This window comes from Eriocheir sinensis, chromosome 59 (assembly GCF_024679095.1).
Source record: "Eriocheir sinensis breed Jianghai 21 chromosome 59, ASM2467909v1, whole genome shotgun sequence".
In the NCBI taxonomy this organism is placed as follows: domain Eukaryota; kingdom Metazoa; phylum Arthropoda; class Malacostraca; order Decapoda; family Varunidae; genus Eriocheir; species Eriocheir sinensis.
In genome coordinates, this window is record NC_066567.1 from 10,773,331 (window position 1) to 10,797,113 (window position 23,783).

Here is a 23,783-nt window from a genome sequence, read left to right on the forward strand (position 1 = left end):
TTAAGGTTACCCACACAACATCCAAGTGACTGATACAAGGAAACAAAGTCAGCTTTAAACAGTCCTCCCAGACTTGCTCTAGTATTGGCGTACAAGACAGGCTGACTGGGCTTCCATGCACAAATTCCAGTTGTTAGCAAACTCCCTGAATGAAGAAGTGTCGAGTACCTGCATTTGTTCTCACATAATACAAATATGATTCTATGGGGAGATTAAAGTGTTTGCTGTTCAGTTTGCCTGCTATAAACACAAAGAATAATAAAAAGGCAACTCCATAAAATTATTCTGCATCAAGATGCAAAATTAACCTGGTAGTGGTGACGGGCCAAATTTGTGGCTCTACAGTGTACAAGCGACGGGTCAGATTTTTGCCATGATATAAACCCCCCAAAATAGATGATGCAAAAACTGATCACAAATGCTTTGATATGTATTATGAAATGGTTTGTGTGAGTGACGATTTTTTCTCATTTTTTTCACTTAGAGGGACATTTAAGAAACATGATCCCCGACGCTACCGGGTTAAGTGCAGCTACTCAACACTACTCCATCCAGGGAACTCTTGACGGCTGGGACTCAAGGTTTACTGGCACAAAAGTTACCCCATATGTACACTATACCCTACACCACCCATATATACATTACACAAGTACCACAACACCAACACTTTCACGTCTCACTCACTCACCGGCTGCTCCAAGCACACACCAATCAGTCCTTCTTGGCGGCCGCTCTGAGCTTCTTCTCCAGCCGCTCCTCCTTGAACGCTTGATAGAGGTAGGAGAAGATCACTGCCTGCATGACACACACAGCCGCCACCGCCCCATAGATAAAGCTACGCGGCGGCTCCACCCCAAACTCCTTCTCTGCGTAGTCCTTGCAGGTGAAGTAGGCCCAGAAGGGGAGGGTGAACATGGCGGCACTGTGTAGGAAGAGCTTCAGGAACACTTGCCCGCCGCTGGGAAGGGCCTTGAGTGACGCTGCCTCCGCCTCTGTCCCCATAAGTCGCTGGGTCTCGCTCGCCATTGTGGGATGTTTGAGGTCACCTGTTGGGCTAAGTCACACCTGGAAGAGTAAGATTTTAAGTTTAACCCTTAGACGGCAGCAGTATTTGAAGTGTAGGTCCCCCAAAATGTCTATATAGTCACTGCCAACCTTAGGACCGAAGAATAAATATAGTTACACAGCATAAGAGATGTTTTAACTCATCTATATATAGATTCACCTGCAATCTGGAAGTGTTTCTATATATATTTCTGCAATACAAAACTGCCTGTCTGAAATATAGCTCCACCACTGTCTAAAGGTTAATGGTAAGGTAAACAGACTGACGACGTAAATAAAATGGACTGGAATTAAAGGGAAGAATTGCTACTTTGTGCTGCCCCTTACTGAGGCTCAAAGCAACTATGTATTGTTTTTGTTATGAAGTGAAAATAAATAAATGAATTGTGTTACTACTGCCCTTAGTTTTTTTTTAATCCTCTCTCTCTCTCTCCCTTAAAAATCTCAACCAGAAACTTCATTAATCTCATACATTGCCAAATCAGCTTCCTCAAGGTTAGGCATTTTCCACACTCTTCACCATCTCTTTTCTTGACACAAAATCTGCCTATGCACAAGGATGTCTTAATAGGCAGCCCACCAGACAAGCCAGAACAAGGCAGAATCAAACTACACCAGACTAGCTAGACCTAAAAAAGAGGGACATTGGGCTGGGTCACAGTCATGGTCTGTCTCAACTCCTGCAACTATTTATAAACTAACAGAACCACACCTTAACGTAATGAATGGCAACCTGTCGCCACTATAATAGTAAATAGGTAATCATCACAAAGCAGTAACCTAACAGTCAATCAATTAACCCGGAGAGTTGGCCACGCAAGAGTCATACACCATGGCTGCCACTAGGAATAAAATTTCCCTGCACCACTAACAGGCCATGGTTATCCAAAATGCCCCTCACAAGTCAAAGTACATCATGTATTTATCACAAACAATGAAATTAGCCAAACTATATTAACCTGACTTAACCTGACCTGTACTTTGCTTCCAAAATGCGTTAAATGAAAATAAATTCCTCGACACTCAATCCCCAAGACCATATAATTTTTACAAAATGAATATCTCATAAATGAATGATTTGCAATGAAAAACAATGTGGCACTGTGTTCAATGTGCATAAAATACATACTTTAGCACAAAGATGGGTGTACTTCTGGAATGATACTTGATAGGTAACCTATCATCGCTAAGAGTAGTAACCTATCGATGCTAAAGATGGTGACATTTTGGTAAAGATTCCCTTTATGCACCTTCTTTGCTCAACTAAGGATTAGTAACATACGGCCCCTGAAGACAGCAACCTGTCGCCACTCATGTGGTGAGGCATCACCAAATTAGCTTTGGGCTTTCATATCTTTCCTAGTGATGACAATTATCTCCTTGTAAAGAAGAATTATGGATGGACAGTCTGTCTCTGACATAAATCACTCAGGCCTTCTGAATGACATGCCAGCTGGTCACCATTACAACAGATGGCATGAACAATTCGACAGGCTCAGGCCCTGTACTGGTGTCCTAGGCATTATTCATCACGATCAAGCCAGGCTCAGGCCCTGTACTGGTGCCCTAGGCATTATTCATCACGATCAAGCCAGGCTCAGCCCCTGTACTGGTGTCCTAGGCATTATTCATCACGATCAAGCCAGGTTCAGGCCCTGTACTGGTGTCCTAGGCATTATTCATCACGATCAAGCCAGGTTCAGGCCCTGTACTGGTGTCCTAGGCATTATTCATCACGATCAAGCCAGGCTCAGGCCCTGTACTGGTGCCCTAGGCATTATTCATCACGATCAAGCCAGGCTCAGGCCCTGTACTGGTGCCCTAGGCATTATTCATCACGATCAAGCCAGGCTCAGGCCCTGTACTGGTGCCCTAGGCATTATTCATCACGATCAAGCCAGGCTCAGGCCCTGTACTGGTGCCCTAGGCATTATTCATCACGATCAAGCCAGGCTCAGGCCCTGTACTGGTGTCCTAGGCATTATTCATCACGATCAAGCCAGGTTCAGGCCCTGTACTGGTGTCCTAGGCATTATTCATCACGATCAAGCCAGGCTCAGCCCCTGTACTGGTGTCCTAGGCATTATTCATCACGATCAAGCCAGGCTCAGGCCCTGTACTGGTGCCCTAGGCATTATTCATCACGATCAAGCCAGGCTCATGCCCTGTACTGGTGCCCTAGGCATTATTCATCACGATCAAGCCAGGCTCAGGCCCTGTACTGGTGCCCTAGGCATTATTCATCACGATCAAGCTAGGCTCAGGCCCTGTACTGGTGCCCTAGGCATTATTCATCACGATCAAGCCAGGCTCAGGCCCTGTACTGGTGCCCTAGGCATTATTCATCACGATCAAGCCAGGCTCAGGCCCTGTACTGGTGCCCTAGGCATTATTCATCACGATCAAGCCAGGCTCAGGCCCTGTACTGGTGTCCTAGGCATTATTCATCACGATCAAGCCAGGCTCATGCCCTGTACTGGTGCCCTAGGCATTATTCATCACGATCAAGCCAGGCTCAGGCCCTGTACTGGTGCCCTAGGCATTATTCATCACGATCAAGCCAGGCTCAGGCCCTGTACTGGTGCCCTAGGCATTATTCATCACGATCAAGCTAGGCTCAGGCCCTGTACTGGTGCATTATTCATCACGATCAAGCCAGGCTCAGGCCCTGTACTGGTGCCCTAGGCATTATTCATCACGATCAAGCTAGGCTCAGGCCCTGTACTGGTGTCCTAGGCATTATTCATCTGAATCTGGATCTGGATGATAATGCGCAGGGCACCTTTCAGGTGCATAACACGCATATACATCAAGATCAAGCCAGGCTCAGCCCCTACCCCGGGCACACACCTTCACGACATGAGTCACAAGCAATAACAACAGCAATATTTACTGCCGGGGCTGTAGTGGCGTGGTCCCGTGGCCCAACCTGCCCCCAAACCCTGAAAAAGAAGACTGACCGAGGTAATAAGGCTGGCGGCGTGGTGCCCGAGCTCCCTTATCTTGGGGACGACAGGACCACCATGACCACGCCCCACACAGTACACTACAGACCCCGCACCACACCTGTACCACACACCACACCTCAACACTAACTACCACCACCTCACGCCCCTCTCCTCGCTACGCAACACACGTAACACAAGGAAAACTAACACAAAACTTGGCGGGCAATGGCAGCGAGGAAGAGCCAGAATGAAAACAAACCTCAAATTCCTGTCAAACCTCCTTATTTCCTATCCCTCACCTTCCCTCCGTCTTCCCTGTAATCTTAAGCACCTCACACCTGCCTCCACACACACCTGGCTCACCTCACACACCTGGAAATTAATGAGAAACAGCGGACTCACTCTCACCTGCCGCCGCTCACGTGATGTCAGCTGTCAGCCTCCATATCAATGACGCAATACCGCGGGGTGTTTAAACCGCGGCGGGGGATTTAAACCACGGGAGGGGATTTATATGTAATGGGAGGAATTTAATTAAAGGTGGGAGGAGGGGATATTTAAACCTGAGGGGGGAGATTTAAAGGAGGAGGGGGTATTTAAACCCAAGAAGAGGGATTTAAATGGAAGGAGGAGGGGTTTAAATCCGAGAAAAGGGATTTAAAGGGAAAGAGGATATTTAAACCTGATGAAGGGAGATTTAAGCCCGAATAAGGGAGATTTAAGCGAGAAGGGGAGATTTAAGCCCAACCAGGGGAGATTTAAACACTGGGAGAGATTTAAACTCAACCAGGGGATTTAAACTGGGAAATAATTAAACCAAACCAGGGGAGACTGAAACTTTGGTAGAGAGATTTTAACCAGAGGTTGGGTATTTTTAAGGGGGCTTCAAACCCTGCCAGGGGATTTAAACCTTGTCAGAAGATTTAAACACAGGAATTGGGGATTTAACTCAGCAAGGAGGAATTTAATTTTGGCAGGGATATTTTAACTTTGACAGGGAGATTTAAACCTGATGAAGGGAGATTTAAGCTTGATCAAGGGAGATTTCAACCCAAGAGGGGAAGATTTAAGCCTGAACAGGAAGATTTTAACTCAATCAAGGGATATTTAAGTGAGTATGGGAGATGAGATTTAAACCTTGGCAGGGAGATTTGGACCTGGCCAGGGAGATTTAAACTTGATCAAGGGAGATTAAACCCAAGCAAAGATGGTTAAATTTGAGCAGGGGAAAGATGTGCATCATTTCAACATATTCTGTCCTTGCAAACTTTCCCTTGGTTATAATTTCCACTATAGTCTGCTCACTTTAATCTGCCCCAAGCTGACAACATAAACCTAAGCGTGTTCGTAAGCACAGTGCAGATTACCAGAAAGTGCTGCATGAGATAAACACAAACAGAGGTTAAAGAAAACTTGGAAGCCATAGCAGCAGCCAATCAGTAATCGGCTTGCAAACACGCTTAGGTTTATGTTGTCAGCTTGGGTCGGACTTAAGTGAACAAACTATAACATACTGAGCTTGGTCAAATGCAGGAGCAAGAGTTTACGTTAAGTTTGCTAATTCACTTATACCGTATTGTGACAGCCTAGGAGGAGAATGACACTAGTACATGCTTAGGAAAATAACACTTTTATTATCTGCAGCAGCTCTATTTGCACACTGTATGTTATGCTTTATTACATTATTCATATAATAACCTTTCAGGATAACTCAAATATTTGTTAATGTATCACAGACTGATTTCACAGATATACCAACATACGGAAAAGGAAACATTCACACACATACACATATATACATGAAAAAAGAAAAAAAAAATTCGTGTCATTTGCCTGATATGTGCATGAATATATACATCAAAAAATCATAATTATTGTCAACGAGTAACAATCTCGGGGGAAACAAAAGTTGGAAAGTTTTGTTTAGTCGGCACAACATCTGTGGTCATATGCCGGAGAGAGACAGAAGGGGAAGAAATCATAGGAGAAGAGAACAGATCCCAGGAGACGGGACACAACTCGGGGGACACAAACTTACAGAGCCTGGTAGTGACTAGTTTGCATTTCCGGTTAAAGTAACATTACCCAACGCTCCCCAAGGTTATCAATGACTCGTGCCACCTCAGTTACTACCCCAATGATAACACACTTCCCTAGATCCGTATAATAACCAAACACTGTAAGAAAACATCGACCAAAACATAACTTACCTCTATGAGTACAAAACCAAAATATTTAAATACCAAATGAACAAAAGTCTAGACAGTATGGAAGGTCAAGGGAAAAAATTATATACACACACATACTCTCTCTCTCACACACACACACACACACACACACACACACACACACACACACACTCTCTCTCTCTCTCTCTCTCACATGCACACTCACACTCACACACTCACATACAAGCACACTCAAACAAAAAAAATAAGCCAGTTTAGTTCATGGGAAAATACACACACACACATATTCTCTCTCTCTCTCTCTCTCTCTCTCTCTCTCTCTCTCTCTCTCTCTCTCTCTCTCTCTCTCTCTCTCTCTCTCTCACACACACACACACACACACACACACACACACACACACAAAAAAAAAGTGTCATGTGAAGCTGCAATAGACTTTGATTTCAATAATTTATGAACATGAAATCAACACACCCTAATGGAGAGAGTTACGCGGTACAATCATGGAAGAGTTGATCATAACATTAGTAATACTGTTGACGCTTTCCTCACAGTAACGCCTCGGAGCACACCACGGCTGTACTCTCTCAACTTCCACGAGAGGACCGAGTTCCCCAAGTGTATTCGTAACGTATCCGGGAGATGGATTCAAAGCTGACTTTTGTTTAAGACCGAGCTGCTCAAACACAGGATAGCATGGTGTCACTCCCCGCAAAACACAAACACAAACTCCACAGTGTATTCCAAATAAATGACAGGTCCGTGAGCCATCCAGGGGCGAGGAATGACGCGACTCATTCCGGTCACACAAAGAAACCCACAGAGAAGCTTATCACAGTCGGCTAAACGTCTGGGACAGGGGAAGAAAACATAGAAAAACCTAAAATCCACACTGAACCCAAAATAAGTACATCACTCAGTGCATGGGAACAATAGTAGTAACTGTGTAGCCAATAACCACAAGGAGTAAACCAAAATGAATTAGTGTTGTGGACCAGAAGGGGACTGATGCCGTGACGTAAGGTCCAACACTGTGCTAGCTTCGTCACGTACGTAAGTTCATGGAAGAGTCTGGTGATGTCGACTCGTGATCTGAATGAGGGTGAGGAGCTGGCGGAGGAGACACAACACTGCACTGCATCAAACAACAGACTGAGGACACTGGGAACCGCAACAATGACACGACTCCTACAGCAGACCAACAGTAGTGTGTGAATGGGTGTGATACTGTATTTTAGTTGCATGAATGGAATATTTGCGATGGATTTTTCTTTTTTTACATCAAAGGACACGGCTCAAGGGCAACAAAAAGAGTATAAAAAAAAAGCCCGCTGCTCGCCGCTCCTATAATCTAAGATCTGTACTATTTCAAATTCATGTAATGCAAGAATGAATAAGAGACAATCAGGGTGTAGATAGCACTTAAGTTCTGTGGTGGAATAACAGGCCAGCGCACCCCCCCGCAATAATGTTAGTAATTAAGTAATGGTATGTATTGTGATGTTAAGGATGATATGTGAATTTAATCTCCAGTAATGTAAACGTGCATGAAATCTGATGATGTAAGCGATTTTAATTTCCTGTAGTCTAGACATGTATAAAAACCTGATGATATATGCAATTTTCACTTCCCGTAGTGTAAATACAGTTGTCCCTCAAATAGTACGGTTTCCAATAGTTCGGTTTCGGTTTTATACAGACTGTCATAGAAGATATTTTAGGATTTTTAAATTTCCTACTTGTCGGGAAATTTAAAAATCCTAAAAAATCTTCTTAGAAAATCCACATAAAACCAAAATCCAACTATTGGAAACTATACTATTTGAGGGACGACTGTATTGTGAAAAACTGATGATATATGCAATTTTCACTTCCCGTAGTGTAAATATTGTGAAAAACTGATGATATATGCAATTTTCACTTCCTGTAGTGTAAATAGTTAAAAAACTCCTGATATATATATGTGTGGTTTTAATCTGTTAGGTAAAAATGTGTGAAAAACTGATGGAGGATTTGATCGATTCCAGTGAGATCTAAACCTTGGCGGGGGGATTCAAATGCAAGAAGATGGATTTAAAAACATGGGAAGAAATCTTTAAACTCAATCAAGGCAGGGGATTTAAGTGAACAGGGGAGATATAAACCAATTCAGGAGGGGCGGATTTTCAGTGAGAGGATGAGAGTGATGACGATATGCTTAACTACAAGTCGTGTACGTGGTGACCATATTTCCGACTCTCTGTGTGACTGTCCGACAAGTGCGCCCTCCAGAACCCCCTGTGAATTGTGCCTGTTCTTGCTGCTGGTGGTGGAAATGGTCGCCTCCGTGGAACCGTTGCTGCTGGTGGAAGGAGTGCTGGTGGGCCGTGTTATGGGCCGCCCTGTGTCGCCGCATGTGGTCCTCCTGACGGAAATGGCCACCGGGGCCGAAAAAGGTATTGTGGGAGCCAAAGTTGTCCCTGCCCCTAAAGCTGTGACCGAAGAAGTCCTCCATGTTTAGGAAATCATCGTCCTAAAAAGAGAGAGAGAGAGAGAGAGGTGAGAGGGTGCGGAGAAGAGGTGAAGGGAAGGTGTGTGAGTGTGTGCATGCTGTGAGTGGGTGCAGTGTGTGTGTGTGTGTGTGTGTGTATGTGTGTTACGCCTCATTTTATAACGTCATATCAGTCTTCAGTAACAAATATGAGGCTGGTTTGTCCTTTCCGACCCATATTTCAAGGCATGGCGAGTTAGTTAGGTTGATTTTTATGTTACTCTTTATGAATGAGTTTGTGATAAGTTGACTGTCTTTTTTTTAACCCAATCTTCAAGGCGCAGTGAGTTAGTTAGGTTGATTTTTTATATTACTCTTTACGAATGAGTTTGTGATAAGTTGACTTTTTTTAACCCAATCCTCAAGGCACAGTGAGTTAGTAACACTGATTTTTTATATTACTCTTTATGAATGAGTTTGTGAGAAGCCGACTCTCTTTTTTTAACCCAATCTTCAAGGCACAGTCAGTTACGTTGACTTTTTATACCGCTTTTTATGACCAAGTTTGTGACATGTCAACGTAACTGTGAAAATCCATGACTTTTAACCAACTCCGTCTGTCTTTTTTACCTAATCTTCAAGGCGTAGTTAGTTAGTTTTCTTGATTTTTATACCACTTTTTACGACTGAGTTTATGAAATGTCGACGTAACTACAAAAACCCAACATTTGTAACCAACTCCGTCTTAAAAAATGGAATCAGAAAGCAAAACCAGCCACATAAATGTCAACAAATACTGATACGACATTTCGAAAAGTCTGGCGTAAGTGTGTGTATATATGTATGTATGTGTGTGTGTTTGTAGATGTGTTTCCCCACCTGTATTAACCCAAAGAAACTACACTACTACTACTACTACTACTACTACTACACTACATAGCATAACATTTATCTAAGTCATCATAGATACACCACATGCACACCAACACAAGCAGTTCACTCACAAAGTCGCTCGAGAATCCGCCCGTGAATCCACCTCCGAACCCGTCAAAGTCCGCAAACAGGTCGTCGAAGTTGAAGTGGAAGGCCTGGTTGTAGTGGTGCCCCTGTCCGCCTCCGCCTGAGCCTCCTTTTTGCTTCTGTGTGTACCCAGCGTGGCCAATCATGTCGTACTCCTTCCGCTTCTCCTCGTCGGATAGAACCTCGTACGCTGTGAGACAGAAGTTGTTATTTTTTTACAGCAGAAAAAATATAAAAAAACAAAAAAGAGGAAAAGAAAGTCTAGTAAATGATGCTCCAATAAAAGAGAAAAGAATGGCAAAGAACGAAGGTCAAAGGAAAATAAAAAAAAGAGAAGGAAAAGGACAGCAAAGAAGGATGGTTAAGGAAAATAAAAAGAAGAGAAGGAAAAGAAAGCAAACTAAATGATGCTTCGATAAAAGAGAAAAGAGCAACAAAGAAGGAAAGTTAAGTAGAAAAAAAGAAGGAAAAATAAGGAAAAGAATGCCCACTAAATGCTGCTCCAATAAAAAAGAAAAGAGTATGTGTCCAGAAGGGAGGTCAAATTTTTAAGTAGCACTAATGAAGGCTGTTTTTTTCCTTTTCTTTTCCCTTCTCTTACTCTACCTCCTCCTTACCTTCCGCTATCTCCCTAAACTTCTCCTCCGCTCCTTCCTCCTTGTTCTTGTCTGGATGGTACTGGATGGCAAGCTCTCGGAAGGCTTTCTTAACCTAACTAAATACAGCACATCCATAATTTCAACTTGTAACCTTCCTCCTCCTCCTTACCTTCCGCTATCTCCCTGAACTTCTCCTCCGCTCCTTCCTCCTTGTTCTTGTCTGGATGGTGCTGGATGGCAAGCTCTCGGAAGGCTTTCTTAACCTAACTAAATACAGCACATCCATAATTTCAACTTGTAACCTTCCTCCTCCTCCTTACCTTCCGCTATCTCCCTGAACTTCTCCTCCGCTCCTTCCTCCTTGTTCTTGTCTGGATGGTACTGGATGGCAAGCCTTCGGAAGGCCTTCTTGATCTCCCTGTCGTTTGCGTTCCTCTTGATTCCCAGGATCTCATAGAAGTCCCGAGCGCAGGCCACGAGGGTCACCAGTGCCACCAAGATACACGTCCACGTTGCCCAAAGATGCATCGCTGTGTGTTTGGGGTGTTTGAGTCTGTAAGGAAGGAGTTAAGATCGGGTATAGTGAGTTGCGTTGATTTTTTTTTTCTTCTTTCTCTTTTTTTGACAGTACAGGAAGTGGCTCAAAGACAACACACACACACACACACACACACACACACACACACACAAGACTGCTTCCTAAATCTGATATATTAAATTTAAATCCTTAACATTAATCCACTACATAAAAAAAACTAAAATAAATTAATAAATAAAAAAAATGAAACCAAGAATTTTTAATGATAACAAGAATGAAAGAAGCACATATACTTAACTTCCAATGTGTATCTCAGTCTGGCTTGTAATAATCACAGTCGGAAAGGTTAGTTAAGTCCAGGCATACATGTGGATCACCTTGCTTTATTTACCAACACTCCGATCATATAATTTCAGAATCAATAATAAAACTACGTGATGAACTGGCAATACTGTTTTGTGGCAGCCGGCAGATTTGAGAACATAAGAGAGCAATGTCTCGCTACGTAATGACTGTGGGTGTTCGTCCCTGCGTCGGAATACCACGCACGCTGAGACGCAGGGATTGTTTATGGGATGTGGAGTTGCTTGTCCTAGAATGAGTATGTAGTTGAAGGTTCTGTCTACTTATATAAAACATTAACACTCTTTCAAGGTTTGCATTTTTTATATATGAGGTTGTTTGGCTTTGAATATCAGGGAAGGAGAATGTAGTTGAAGGTTCTGTCTACTTATATAAAACATTAACACTCTTTCAAGGTTTGCGTTTTTTATATATGAGGTTGTTTGGCTTTGAATATCAGGGAAGGAGAATGTAGTTGAAGGTTCTGTCTACGTAAAAGAAAACATTATCACTCTCTCAAGGTTTGCGTTGTCGATATATGAGGTTGTTAGGCTTTGAATATCAGGGAAAGTGTGTGTAGTTGAAGGTTCTGTCTACGTAAACAAACCACTATCACTCCCTCAAGGTTTGCGTTGTCAATATATGAAGTTGTTGGGCTTTGAATATCAGGGAATGGGTATGTAGTTTAAGGTTCTATCTCCCTATACACTCCAGTACCACTCTCTTTTGAGGTTTGCGCCTTCTAAAAATCATAGTTTGTTATCGATATATGAAGTTACGTGGCCTTGACTAACAGAGGATTTGAATGAGTATGTAGTTGAAGGTTCTCTCTACACAATCAAACCATTTCCATTCTCTCTTGAGGTTTGTGCCTACGAAAAATCATAGTTTGTTATCGATATATGAAGTTACGTGGCCTTGACTAACAGAGGATTTGAATGAGTATGTAGTTCAAGGTTCTCTCTACACAATCAAACCATTTCCATTCTCTCTTGAGGTTTGTGCCTACGAAAAATCATAGTTTGTTATCGATATATGAAGTTACGTGGCCTTGACTTACAGAGGATGTGAATGAGTATGTAGTTCAAGGTTCTCTCAACACAAGCAAACCATTTCCATTCTCTCTTGAGGTTTGTGCCTACGAAAAATCATAGTTTGTTATCGATATACGAAGTTACGTGGCCTTGACTTACAGAGGATTTGAATATATAGTCTAAGGTTGACTCTATGCAAAAACAAATCATTTCCATTCTCTCTTGAGGTTTGCGCCTTCTAAAAATCATAGTTTGTTATTGATATATGAAGTTATGTGCCCTTGACTAACAGAAGATTTGAATGAGTATGTAGTTCTAAGGTTGACTCAACACAAACAAACCATTTCCATTCTCTCTTGAGGTTTGCGCCTTCTAAAAATCATAGTTTGTTATTGATATATGAAGTTATGTGCCCTTGACTAACAGAGGATTTGACTGAGTATGTAGTTCTAAGGTTGACTCTACACAAACAAACCATTTCCATTCTCTCTTGAGGTTTGTGCCTTCTAAAAATCATAGTTTGTTATTGATATACGAAGTTACGTGGCCTTGACTAACAGAAGATTTGACTGAGTATGTAGTTCTAAGGTTGTCTCTACACAAACAAACCATTTCCATTCTCTCTTGAGGTCTGCGCCTCCTAAAAATAAGTTTATCGTAAGTAATATCAGAAAAGTAAAGCATAATCAGCGAATGAAAGACGTAAATCACGATCAGAGTAAAGCCAATTATAAACCGAAACCTCTCCAAAGAATCAGAGCAGAGTCGCAGATAAAATCTCTTGTACCGGTTCACCCTAATTCATAATGAGATAACCACCAATCACCAATCATGTGTTAAGAGCTACCAGCAGACACATACTGATTCACCCTAATTCATAATGAGAAAACCACCAATCACCAATCATGTGTTAAGAGCTACCAGCAGACACATACTGATTCACCCTAATTCATAATGAGAAAACCACCAATCACCAATCACGTGTTAAGAGCTACCAGCAGACACATACTGATTCACCCTAATTCATAATGAGAAAACCATCAATCACCAATCACCAATCATGTGTTAAGAGCTACCAGCAGACACATACTGATTCACCCTAATTCATAATGAGAAAACCATCAATCACCAATCATGTGTTTAGAGCTACCAGCAGACACATACTGATTCACCCTAATTCATAATGAGAAAACCATCAATCACCAATCACGTTAGGCTCAGATAGAAGAAAGGAGGGAAGAAGGAGGGTGAAAAAGAAAGCGATATGAACATGGAGGAGGAGAAAGTGGAGAAGGGAGGAGAGGAGGAGGGAAAGAAGAAGGAAGAGGAGGTGGAGGAGGGAAAGAAGGAAGAAGAAAGGGAGAATAGAAGAAAATAAAGAGGAATAAGTGGTGAGGAATAAATGGAAGAAAGGAAGAAGGGGAAAAGAAGATGGACACATAGGATTGATGTCATGTGTCCTTCAGCCTCCAAATCATAGGAAAATATGTGTGACTTCATGTTCATAAGACTCCATAATACACATAACATCTTTCTGCCTAAGTGGACACATAGGATTGATGTCATGTGTCCTTCAGCCTCCAAATCATAGGAAAATATGTGTGACTTCATGTTCATAAGACCCCAAAATACACATAACATCTTTCTGCCTAAGTGGACACACAGGATTGATTTTGTATCTCTCAATTGACAAACTTAAGGGAAAAATGTTTGACTTCATCTTCCCGGAGTCCCAGAATTTAGGACACACAAGTAACATCCTTCTGCCTAAACGGACACAGGATTGATGTCTTGTGTCCCTCGGCCCCCAAATTTAAAGGGAAAAACAGTTTGACTTCATGTTCTCGGAGTTCCAGAATTTAGGACACACTACAAGTAACATCCTTCTGCCTAAACGGACACATAGGATTGACGTCATGTGTCCATCGGCCCCCAAATTTAAAGGGAAAAACAGTTTGACTTCATGTTCTCGGAGTCCCAGAATTTAGGACACACTCAAGTAACATCCTTCTGCCTAAACGGACACATAGGATTGACGTCATGTGTCCCTCAGCCTCCAAAATTTAAGGGAAAAAGTATTGACTTCATGTTCTCAGAGTCCCAGAATTTAGGACACACTACAAGTAACATCCTTCTGCCTAAACGGACACATAGGATTGACGTCATGTGTCCCTCGGCCCCCAAATTTAAAGGGAAGAACAGTTTGACTTTATGTTCTCGGAGTTCCAGAATTTAGGACACACTACAAGTAACATCCTTCTGCCTAAACGGACACATAGGATTGACGTCATGTGTCCCTCGGCCCCCAAATTTAAAGGGAAAAACAGTTTGACTTTATGTTCTCGGAGTTCCAGAATTTAGGACACACTACAAGTAACATCCTTCTGCCTAAACGGACACAGGATTGACATCTTGTGTCCCTCAGCCTCCAAAATTTAAGGGAAAAAGGATTGACTTCATGTTCTCAGAGTCCCAGAATTTAGGACACACTACAAGTAACATCCTTCTGCCTAAACGGACACATAGGATTGACGTCATGTGTCCCTCGGCCCCCAAATTTAAAGGGAAGAACAGTTTGACTTTATGTTCTCGGAGTTCCAGAATTTAGGACACACTCAAGTAACATATTTCTGCTTAAACTTCACAGAGAGAAAACAATAACATGAAAACTCACTGTACTTAAAATACTTTGACACAGAGCTTGAAATTCCATAAGCCAGCAACACAGAAATACGTATGTCCCTTAAAGCCAACAGAAAAACAGACACAAACACACACACGCAGGCTTACAAACGAACTAGCAAATATAATACACTACATAAAGAGTATTCAAAGTCTTGGCAAACGAATCAAAACAAAGACACTTGCCCTGTTAACTCTATGATTGGGTGCTTAGAAACTACATTGAACCAGGGTCCCTATTCTTAAGGCCAAATTTGTGGCTTTACCGTGTACCAGCGATGGGCCAAATTTGTGGCTTTGCCGTGGACCAGCGATGGGCCAAATTTGTGGCTTTACCGTGGACCAGCGACGGGCCAAATTTGTGGCTTTACCGTGGACCAGCGACGGGCCAAATCTGTGGCTTTACTGTGTACCAGCGACGGGCCAAATTTGTGGCTTTACCGTGTACCAGCGACGGGCCAAATCTGTGGCTTTACTGTGTACCAGCGACGGGCCAAATCTGTGGCTTTACCGTGTACCAGCAACGGGCCAAATTTGTGGCTTTACCGTGTACCAGCAACGGGCCAAATTTGTGGCTTTACCGTGTACCAGCGACGGGCCAAATTTGTGGCTTTACCGTGTACCAGAGATGGGCCAAATTTGTGGCTTTACTGTGTACCAGCGATGGGCCAAATTTGTGCCATGATATAAACCCCCCAAAATAGATGATACATAAACTGATCACAAATGCAGCAGGGGGTCATGTTTCTTAAAGGCCCCTCTAAGCGAGAAAAACGAGAAAGAATCATCACTCACGCAAACCACTTCATAATTTATATATCAACGTATTTGTGATCAGTTTATGCATCATCTATTTTTGGGGGTTATATGAATGAGTAATGCGTACTTTAAGGTTCTCTCTATGCAAACAAACCATTTCCACTCTCTCTCTCAAGGTTTAAGCCTCCTAAAATTAAAGTGTTATTGATATACATATTTGGCCCGTCGCTGGTACACGGTAAAGCCACAAATTTGTCCCGTCGCTGCTACCGGGTTAAGGATTAGGACCATGGAGAGTTTTGGACACCTACAGCGGGCAAGGATCATTGAGAACTAAAAATAAGGGTAGTTACTGGCAGTGCAAACCCCAACACACACACACACACACACACACACACACACACTAGTTCCGAGGATTGTCACATAAGCAAACATAATAATTGCGGGTAAAAATATTGCTTTCATCATTGTCATCAGCAGCCCTTAGAATTAGACCATTACAATCAACCTCTTCCTCTTGCTCCTTTCCAATCATCCTCTTTCCATTTCTTTCTTCCATTCCCTTCCTCTTTCCTCTTTCTTTCAACTCCTTCCAATCAACCTTTTCCTCTCATTCCCTTCTGATCATCCTCTTATTCCCTTCCAATCCCTTCCTTCCATTTATCCTCTTCCAATCAACTCTTTTCTCCCATTCTCTTCCTCTTTTCCCTTTCTCTCAACTCCTTCCAATCAACCTTTTCCTCTCATTCCCTTCCTTCCTTTCATCCCCTTCCAATCACCCCTCTCCAATCAGCTCCTAATCAATCCCTTCCTTCCATTCATCCTCTTCCTCACATCCCCTCCCTCTAAGCCCCTTCCAGCCATCCCTCTCCAATCAGCTCCTTTCTTCACCCCTTCCCTCTTCCACTCCTTCTATTGCAGCACATTGAGATCACAGGACTGGCCAATGGTTGTGTCCCTGGCCCGGGTTAAAGAGCTAAGGTGCATCACAGTGAGGGTAAACAAGTCAACGGAAGATAGACGCTGGCGCTGCTGCTTCTGCTTCTGGTGTAAATATTGGAAGTCCAGGTTTTGCAGGACTCGATTTTCACGTCCTGCAGTTGTGTTATTTCTAATGTGTAAAGGTGGTGCTTCAGAAAAATAAAAATAGTTCTGTTAAGACTGACTCCACACAAAATCCATGTTGGCCCAGGTGGAATGGAGAGGACAGACTAAGTGGTAAGCGGACTCATCAAGAATGCTTTGTAAAACTGATAGGTGGGAAACTTGTGGCCGCAGGAAGCCGGCAGCCACCCCCTTCACTGGACGAGCTCCCAGACGCCGCTTGGGTTGATTGAGTATGTCTTGGGCTTGTCGTTGGGGAAGAGCGTCTCGTGGGGCCGCGGATGGTCCACGAAGACCTTGAACACCTTCCGCAGCTCCTGGCAGAAGTGCGGAGGCTCCACCTTCGGGGATGTAGAGAAATTCCTGAGCAGCACCTCGTCAGGCAGCTTGAGGTAAATACCGAACCAGTCCACCTCGGAGAAGCGGAAGGGGTGGATGGTGATGGTGCCGGAGACGTGGTTGTAGAGGTCGAGGGGACGCTGCTCGCTGGACATCCACCGGGAGGCCGCACGGAGGGGCATGTTGGGCTCCTGCGCCTTGAAGTGTGCCGGGAAGACAGCCCCACTCTGGACCTCCACCGCCATGCCGTAGACCTTGGGCCGCGGACCGCCGGGCCCCTGCGTGGTGTTGAGGCTGCCGGTGCACCACAGACACAGGCGGAAGTGGCAGTCGTGGCGCACCAGGGCGTCCAGCAGCTTGAGGGAGAGCTGCTCCGCCTCGCCCTTGGACGCCTCCTTGCTGCCCCGCTCCGGCTGGTAGCCCCCCACCACATACACCTCCAGCCCCTCGCCGTCCATCTCTAGGCTCACGATTTTGTCCACCATGGTGCTGAGGGCTGCCTCCTCGCCCCGGCTCCCGTCAAAGTGGGCGATGGCCACGGTGCCCTCCGGGTGCCGCACCACCACCATGTGGCAGGTTGTGGCATCATCCGAGCCCACCACTCGCACCCTCGGATCCCCCCCTGGCACCACCCCAAACTCCCCCTGGCCCACGTACAGCGCGTGCCTCGCCTCCACCTGCCGCAGCTTCTGGCAGGCAAAGCTCCGGCCAGCCTCGGCGACGCCGGGGCAACGCGCAAAGAACTCATCGGTGGAGGCGGGGCACCGGGGCAGCGGCGCGCCTTCCACTAACAACACCATGACTGGCACACCCTGCCAGCGCCTCCCCCACGGCCCCTTGGCCTCTCCAGGGGTGGGGAGGGAGGGGGGGAGGGGTTGTCTTGCCTAGCGTGTACAAGTCTGCTGTGCTGCGGGTCAGGCGCCCCTGAAAGAGAAGAGGGATATTTGTGTCCACCGGCTACACCACAACAACAACAACAGCAATGCTAACAAACACTACACTACTGGAGGCGTCACCAGCGCTCTGCCTCACCTGCGGCGCCTCAGAGCACACCACGGCCAGGTGTCCAGGAGAGTGTGCTCCAGTGGGGGGTTGGAACACACTCCCTCAACACCTTCCTGATGCAGTGTTTGTATGAAGCAACACACGGCAAGCACGAGAGAGCAGGATGAGGCCCCATATGAACACCTACTTCCCGGCCACTACAACCCTCCTCTAAGACTACACAAGCAATGATAAGATAAAGAGCAAGCCAAGGATCAAAAAACTGACCCACTCCAGACTTACAGCAATCACAAGGTTAGAGAGGCTGCCACAGCAATGCTGAGTGGGGGGCAAAACAATGCTGATAAGACACAGGCGGACTAACTGAGCCACGGAGCAGCACCACCCTCACACTGGCTGCCTCATGTCTGACACTGTGGAGGGGCGAGGTGGCATATCCTTGGCAGGGGGGGGCGGCCCTTCTCGAGGCACAAAGGCGCTTGTGTGGGTGTGCATTCTAGTGAGTCGCACAACACACCAACTCACAGGCAGCCTTGAGACGCTCATTGTTGGGGAAGAAAGGCCAGAAGTGTTGGTGGCTGTCACTGCTGAGTCACTGCTGCCTGGCCCCCCTTCCTCCCATCCCCCACCCCCTCCCTCCCTCCTGGTTAACATTCTTTTTGCTTCCTCACTTTTTTGCTTCACATATTTCACAGGTGTGCAAAACTCGCTGCCCAAGATGTTGCATGTGGCATTCTCATAAGCACTCAAGTCATAAAGGCACTGTAATAATGTGAACAAATTGTACTTTTGTTTCATTTCATTTTATCAAACTCAATGCGGTTTGGTGTAGTGTAGCAACAGTACCTGGTGAGGGAACGACTGTACAATATTGCCACAACAGGCACAAAATAGCTGAGGCAGTGTTTCCAGTCATACAATAAACACACACACACACACACACACACACACACACACATTGATTCCCTCTCTGCACGCCAAAGCTTTACTGATGAATGTAAATCTAACCATGGAAATACTAGCACAACAACCTCTATGAAAGCCTTATTAAATGTGGGTATGCAGGAGATTAACCGGGTTCTAATGAGTGTGTTTCGCATCGAGTACCAAGATCTATCTATCTCAGGGGTTCAAATAAAATAAAATGTTTCGATTGTTTCAGTCTTGCCTTGACCTCCTTGTGTAAGCTGTTATTACTGGCAGTGTGTGGGCCACCAAACAAAGCACTTGCTCCCTCACACCAATGAAAGGGCGTGGCTTTCCAAAATTCTTTCCACAGAGGTTAGTTACTCAAAGACGTCCACACCCAAAAAGACAGTAGCTTAGGAGTGTAAAATAAGGTCATTCTTAACCCGTCCGCTGCGACTGCATGGATTTGCCCTTCACTGGTAGTGTCGTAACATGTACTCCCAGGTTTTTCTCTGCCTCTGTGGTGGATAGTGGAGTGTTTCCCATGTGGTATTGGTATGCTGGATATGCCCTCCCAAGGTGCATGACTTTACATTTTTCTTCACTGAATTGCAGCACTCACTCTTTGTTCCACTCCTGTAGCTTCATGAGGTCTTCTTGTGGGAAATCCAGTCAAGGGGTTAAGCAACATTCCCTTCATGCCTCACTGATTTGATAAGGAATCACAAATATATATTCGAGAAGCCTCCTGACGTGAGCTGGCGATGTATAGCAAGTAAGGACACAGGGAAGATGCTCACACTCCGCCCTGCATACAAACAAGAGAGACGTCCTTCAGCCTGGTGGAGAGCTCGCCACGGCAGCAAAAACAGAGTAACATCGCCCGAGTTATTATCCCCCAGACACCTGTGCATCATTAAGACTTGTATCACTGCACTGGCTCTCCCCCAACTGCCAGAGGATAATTAGAGTCAGAACACTTGTGGGAAGATCGGTGGATGATAAATATAGCATCCCAACACTTGTATGATATTTACCACATTTACCACTGTGCTTCATCTCCCATGCAAGACAGAGACCCTTTTCTTTTTTATTTATTTCTCCTTGCAGGAACCTAACACCATCACCGAACACCTCCCGAGCAAGAGAGACCACCATTTATTTATCTATTTACCGGTACTTCTTGCAGCAACCCAACACCATCGCTAAACACCTTCTTCCGTGCAGGCGAGACCATTTTTTTTTGTTGTTGATTTACTTCTCCTTGCAGCAACCGAACAGCATCATCGAACACCATCTCTCGAGCAAGACCATCATTTTTTTGTTGATTTACTTCTTGCAGCATCCCACACGACCTTTCCCCAAGCATGATCATGACCAGTATTTTTTTTATTTATTTATGGGTATTGTTTCCTCCTTACGGCCCAATTTGTATAATACTTTTTTACACCGCATTCCATTCCCTGAGCGAGACAGAAACCAGCCTTCCTTTTTTTTATTTGCTGTGATTCTTTGTTTATTTGGTTTTATTCTTTATTTATTTTATTTACGTATTTTTTTTTTAGCTGGTATTGCTCTCCTTACTTAACTGTCTGTCTCTTTTTATTTTTTCTATATATGTCTGATTAATTAGGGGACTGTTCGGGCCTGTATCATCACCACCATCACCACCAACATCACCACCACCCCCACCAACATCACCACCACCACCACCTTCACCATCATCACCACCACCACCATCTCCAATCTCCCTTACCACCATCACCACCACCACCACTACCTCTATACCATCTCTACCACCACCTCCATCACCATCCTCTTCCCCCCCATCTTCCTCACCACCACCAGCACTGTGTGATAATATTGATGTGTCGATGTAACGAAACTTATGTACTTGAAGTCAAGGAGTCGTTATCTGAAATATTTGTTGCCGAGGAATGAAAGGGAGATATCATAGTAGTAGTAGTAGTAGTAGTAGTAGTAGTAGTAGCAGTAGTAGTAGTAGTAGTAGTAGTAGTAGTAGTAGTAGTAGTAGTAGTAGTAGTAAGACTTATATAACTTTTACTTCTCAGAAAAAAAAGGATGATAAAATGAAAAAAGTAATACGATGGTCACTGATTAGAATAATGTAAAATAAGCAAAATAAAAATTGATTGTTGAAGAATAAGAAATAAGGAAAAAAAAAAAAAATATATATATATATATATATATATATATATATATATATATATATATATATATATATATATATATATATATATATATATATATATATATATATATATATATATATATATATATATATATAGTGATTAAATATAAAAATATAATAATGAATAATAATGATAAAATAATGAATATGACAAAAGTCGAATAACCCCAAAACAACACAATACGGCCACTGATAAAAATACTAACAAAAACTTGGACACAGATGCAAAATGAGACAAAGAATCACAGTGTGTTCCTGAAAATTCCCCTTCACTGCGGCTACTCCACAGACCCACGGCGTCACGAGACACACGAGAAATTGATCCAGACCCAGAGAAGGTTTTAATGGTGCCGGGGATCAAACCCACGACCATCAAGGTGGGAGAGCCACTCCTTAACCAGTGGGCCAAAGAGGTGCCTCACTGGCAGAGCGAGATATGGGAGGCTCACCCAACAGGCGGGTCAGGCACCACAATGGGAATGAAAAATACAAGAATCGGTAAATCTTAAGAATAGCGGCTCCTAGGGGGTGTGCGTTTAGGGCACGGTGTGGTGGTAATTACAACATTTCTAGCACGTGCGATGGGGTTTGACAAGCGGACAGGCGTGTTTATGTCACAAGGTGTGTATTTTTCCGCGCGGGCTCTTCCCTTTCTTCACCCCGGAGCTTGCAGTCTCATTGCCCATCGACTTAGAAAAAATCATGAGGCCAGCGTGGAAAAATACACCCTTGTGACATAAACACGCCTGTGCCCTCGTCAAAACCTCGTCGTACGTGCTGGAAATGTTGTAATCACCACCACACCGTGCCCTAAACGCACACCCGCTAGGAGCCGCTATTCTTAAGATTTACTGAAGAAATGATAAAAATTGATCAACCCCAAGCACACAGGAAGGTCACTGATAAGATCAACAACAACGACAACAACAAAAAACAAGATGCAAGAGAAAATAAACACATAGGAACGAAAATACATCATAAAAAGAAAAACACACACACACACACACACACACACACAGGGCTGTGCCCTGAGCTTTAAAAGGGCGTCACGGACCTTTGTGGCCACTTCGGGAAGGCGAGTGGCGGGCCAGGCCAGCCAAATCTGTCGGGGCTTCGGGGTTGTGAAAAATTTGACAGTTTTGGGTTAAATTTCCAGCCCTCGACACGAAAAACTGGGACTTTACGTCCCAGTTTTTCGTTTTGACTTTTTCAGAAAGAGTACCTTCATGCAGCAGTTGAGGGTAGGAGGAGACCCCCCCACCCCTGGGTGTGGCCCCGCACACGCAATAAGGACACAATTACTCACAAAGAAGCTTCCTGGTACACTTCTGGGGCGTCCACCAACACGTACGCAACACAAGACTATCAGGAACACTCCCAAGTCCCAACTCTGCCTAATCAGCTGATGCAGAGGATGACGCAACACCTTACCTTCCTGTGTGTTGCTTGTGTTGCTGCCTGCCCCGTGGCTCTGGAGTGACGTGGTGGTGGTGGTGGTGCCTGGAGTAACGGTGTGGTGCCAGCGGTGCCTCACAGTGCCAGAAGATCCTTGGCTCCCTCCCTCTTCCTCTCACTGACCAACTTGCAATGGCATTTAAACCTCCACTTTCCTTCCCTTCCTTTTCCTTCACTCACTCCCACCTCCACTCTCCTTATCTACCCTTATTTAACCTCTTCCACCTATTATTTTCTCCTTAACTCCTTCTTAAACCACTAAAAAATATATATCAGCTTAATTAAATCGCGTTCCTGAGGGTGTAAATTAAGGGTAAAGCGTGAAAAGTGAACGAAACAATATGAAACGGGTTGAAATAATGGAATTTTATTTCTGTGAATGGCCACGTGGCCCTGCGCGGTAGTACACTAGCTGCTCCCTGATTGGTCGGGCGCCCGATGACGTCACGCGGCGGGACCTTTAACCTCCTCCATTCATGCGTGACTTCCTCTGTTTTGCATTTTCTGTGTTATTTATGGCGTCATGCTTACCCCTGCCGCGTGGACACTGTTGTTTTAGGCCACGTACGTTATGTTCTCCCTTTGTTTTAGTGGTTATTGCCCTTTACAATGATTTAGGAGCTGTTTTTCTTGTCTAACTTTTTAACATGATCTACTTTTCATTGTTGTTTTAGGCCACGTATGTTATGTTCTCCCTTTGTTTTAGTGGTTATTGCCCTTTACAATAATTTAGGAGCTGTTTTCTTTCTGTCTAACTTTTTACAATGTTCCTCTTTTTGCTAATTAACTGTTCCATTTTTTCTTTTTTACTGCGCATGTACGTTATTTTCTTGTTTTGTTTTAGTGGTTATTGCCCTTTAGAATAATTTAGGAGCTGTTTTTCTTGTCTAACTTTTTACAATGTTCCTCTTTTTGCTAATTAACTGTTCCATTTTATCTTTTTTACTGCGCGTGTACGTTATTTTCTTGTTTTGTTTTAGTGGTTATTGCCCTTTACAATAATTTAGGAGCTGTTTTCTTTCTGTCTAACTTTTTACAATGTTCCTCTTTTTGCTAATTAACTGTTCCATTTTATCTTTTTTGCTGCGCATGTACGTTATTTTCTTGTTTTGTTT

At 44.0% G+C, this 23,783-nt stretch overlaps 2 protein-coding genes and 1 long non-coding RNA gene across 8 annotated transcripts; 1 reads left to right on the forward strand and 2 right to left on the reverse strand.

The window, feature by feature from the left end:
- Positions 1-5,626: 5,626 nt before the first annotated feature.
- LOC126985585 (dnaJ homolog subfamily B member 9-like) lies at positions 5,627-22,811 on the reverse strand. 2 transcript variants are annotated; one of them, XM_050840741.1, is made up of 4 exons: positions 22,645-22,811; positions 10,610-10,842; positions 9,675-9,880; positions 5,627-8,604 (listed from the first exon to the last, which is right to left on the reverse strand). In XM_050840741.1, exons 2-4 carry the CDS (start codon positions 10,815-10,817, stop codon positions 8,398-8,400), a joined length of 621 nt encoding a protein of 206 aa, XP_050696698.1. In that variant the 5' UTR covers positions 10,818-10,842; positions 22,645-22,811; the 3' UTR covers positions 5,627-8,397. The 2 variants fall into 2 exon arrangements, with proteins under 2 accessions (XP_050696698.1, XP_050696697.1); XM_050840740.1 differs by having other exon boundaries at positions 5,627-8,712.
- LOC126985586 (uncharacterized) lies at positions 10,877-15,803 on the forward strand. Of its 3 annotated transcripts, none has more exons than XR_007738820.1 (3): positions 10,877-12,125; positions 12,259-14,529; positions 14,652-15,803. It is a non-coding gene; the product is annotated as an uncharacterized LOC126985586 (long non-coding RNA). The 3 variants fall into 3 exon arrangements; XR_007738821.1 differs by having other exon boundaries at positions 10,880-12,125; positions 12,259-14,156; XR_007738822.1 differs by having other exon boundaries at positions 10,882-12,125; positions 12,259-14,031.
- LOC126985583 (protein N-terminal asparagine amidohydrolase-like) lies at positions 14,705-22,608 on the reverse strand. Of its 3 annotated transcripts, none has more exons than XM_050840739.1 (2): positions 22,520-22,608; positions 14,705-18,011 (listed from the first exon to the last, which is right to left on the reverse strand). In XM_050840739.1, the coding sequence occupies exon 2, from the start codon at positions 17,885-17,887 to the stop codon at positions 16,943-16,945; it is 945 nt and encodes a 314-aa protein (XP_050696696.1). In that variant the 5' UTR covers positions 17,888-18,011; positions 22,520-22,608; the 3' UTR covers positions 14,705-16,942. The 3 variants fall into 3 exon arrangements, with proteins under 3 accessions (XP_050696696.1, XP_050696694.1, XP_050696695.1); XM_050840737.1 differs by lacking the exon at positions 22,520-22,608 and adding an exon at positions 18,375-18,693; XM_050840738.1 differs by lacking the exon at positions 22,520-22,608 and adding an exon at positions 18,120-18,334.
- Positions 22,812-23,783: the final 972 nt, after the last annotated feature.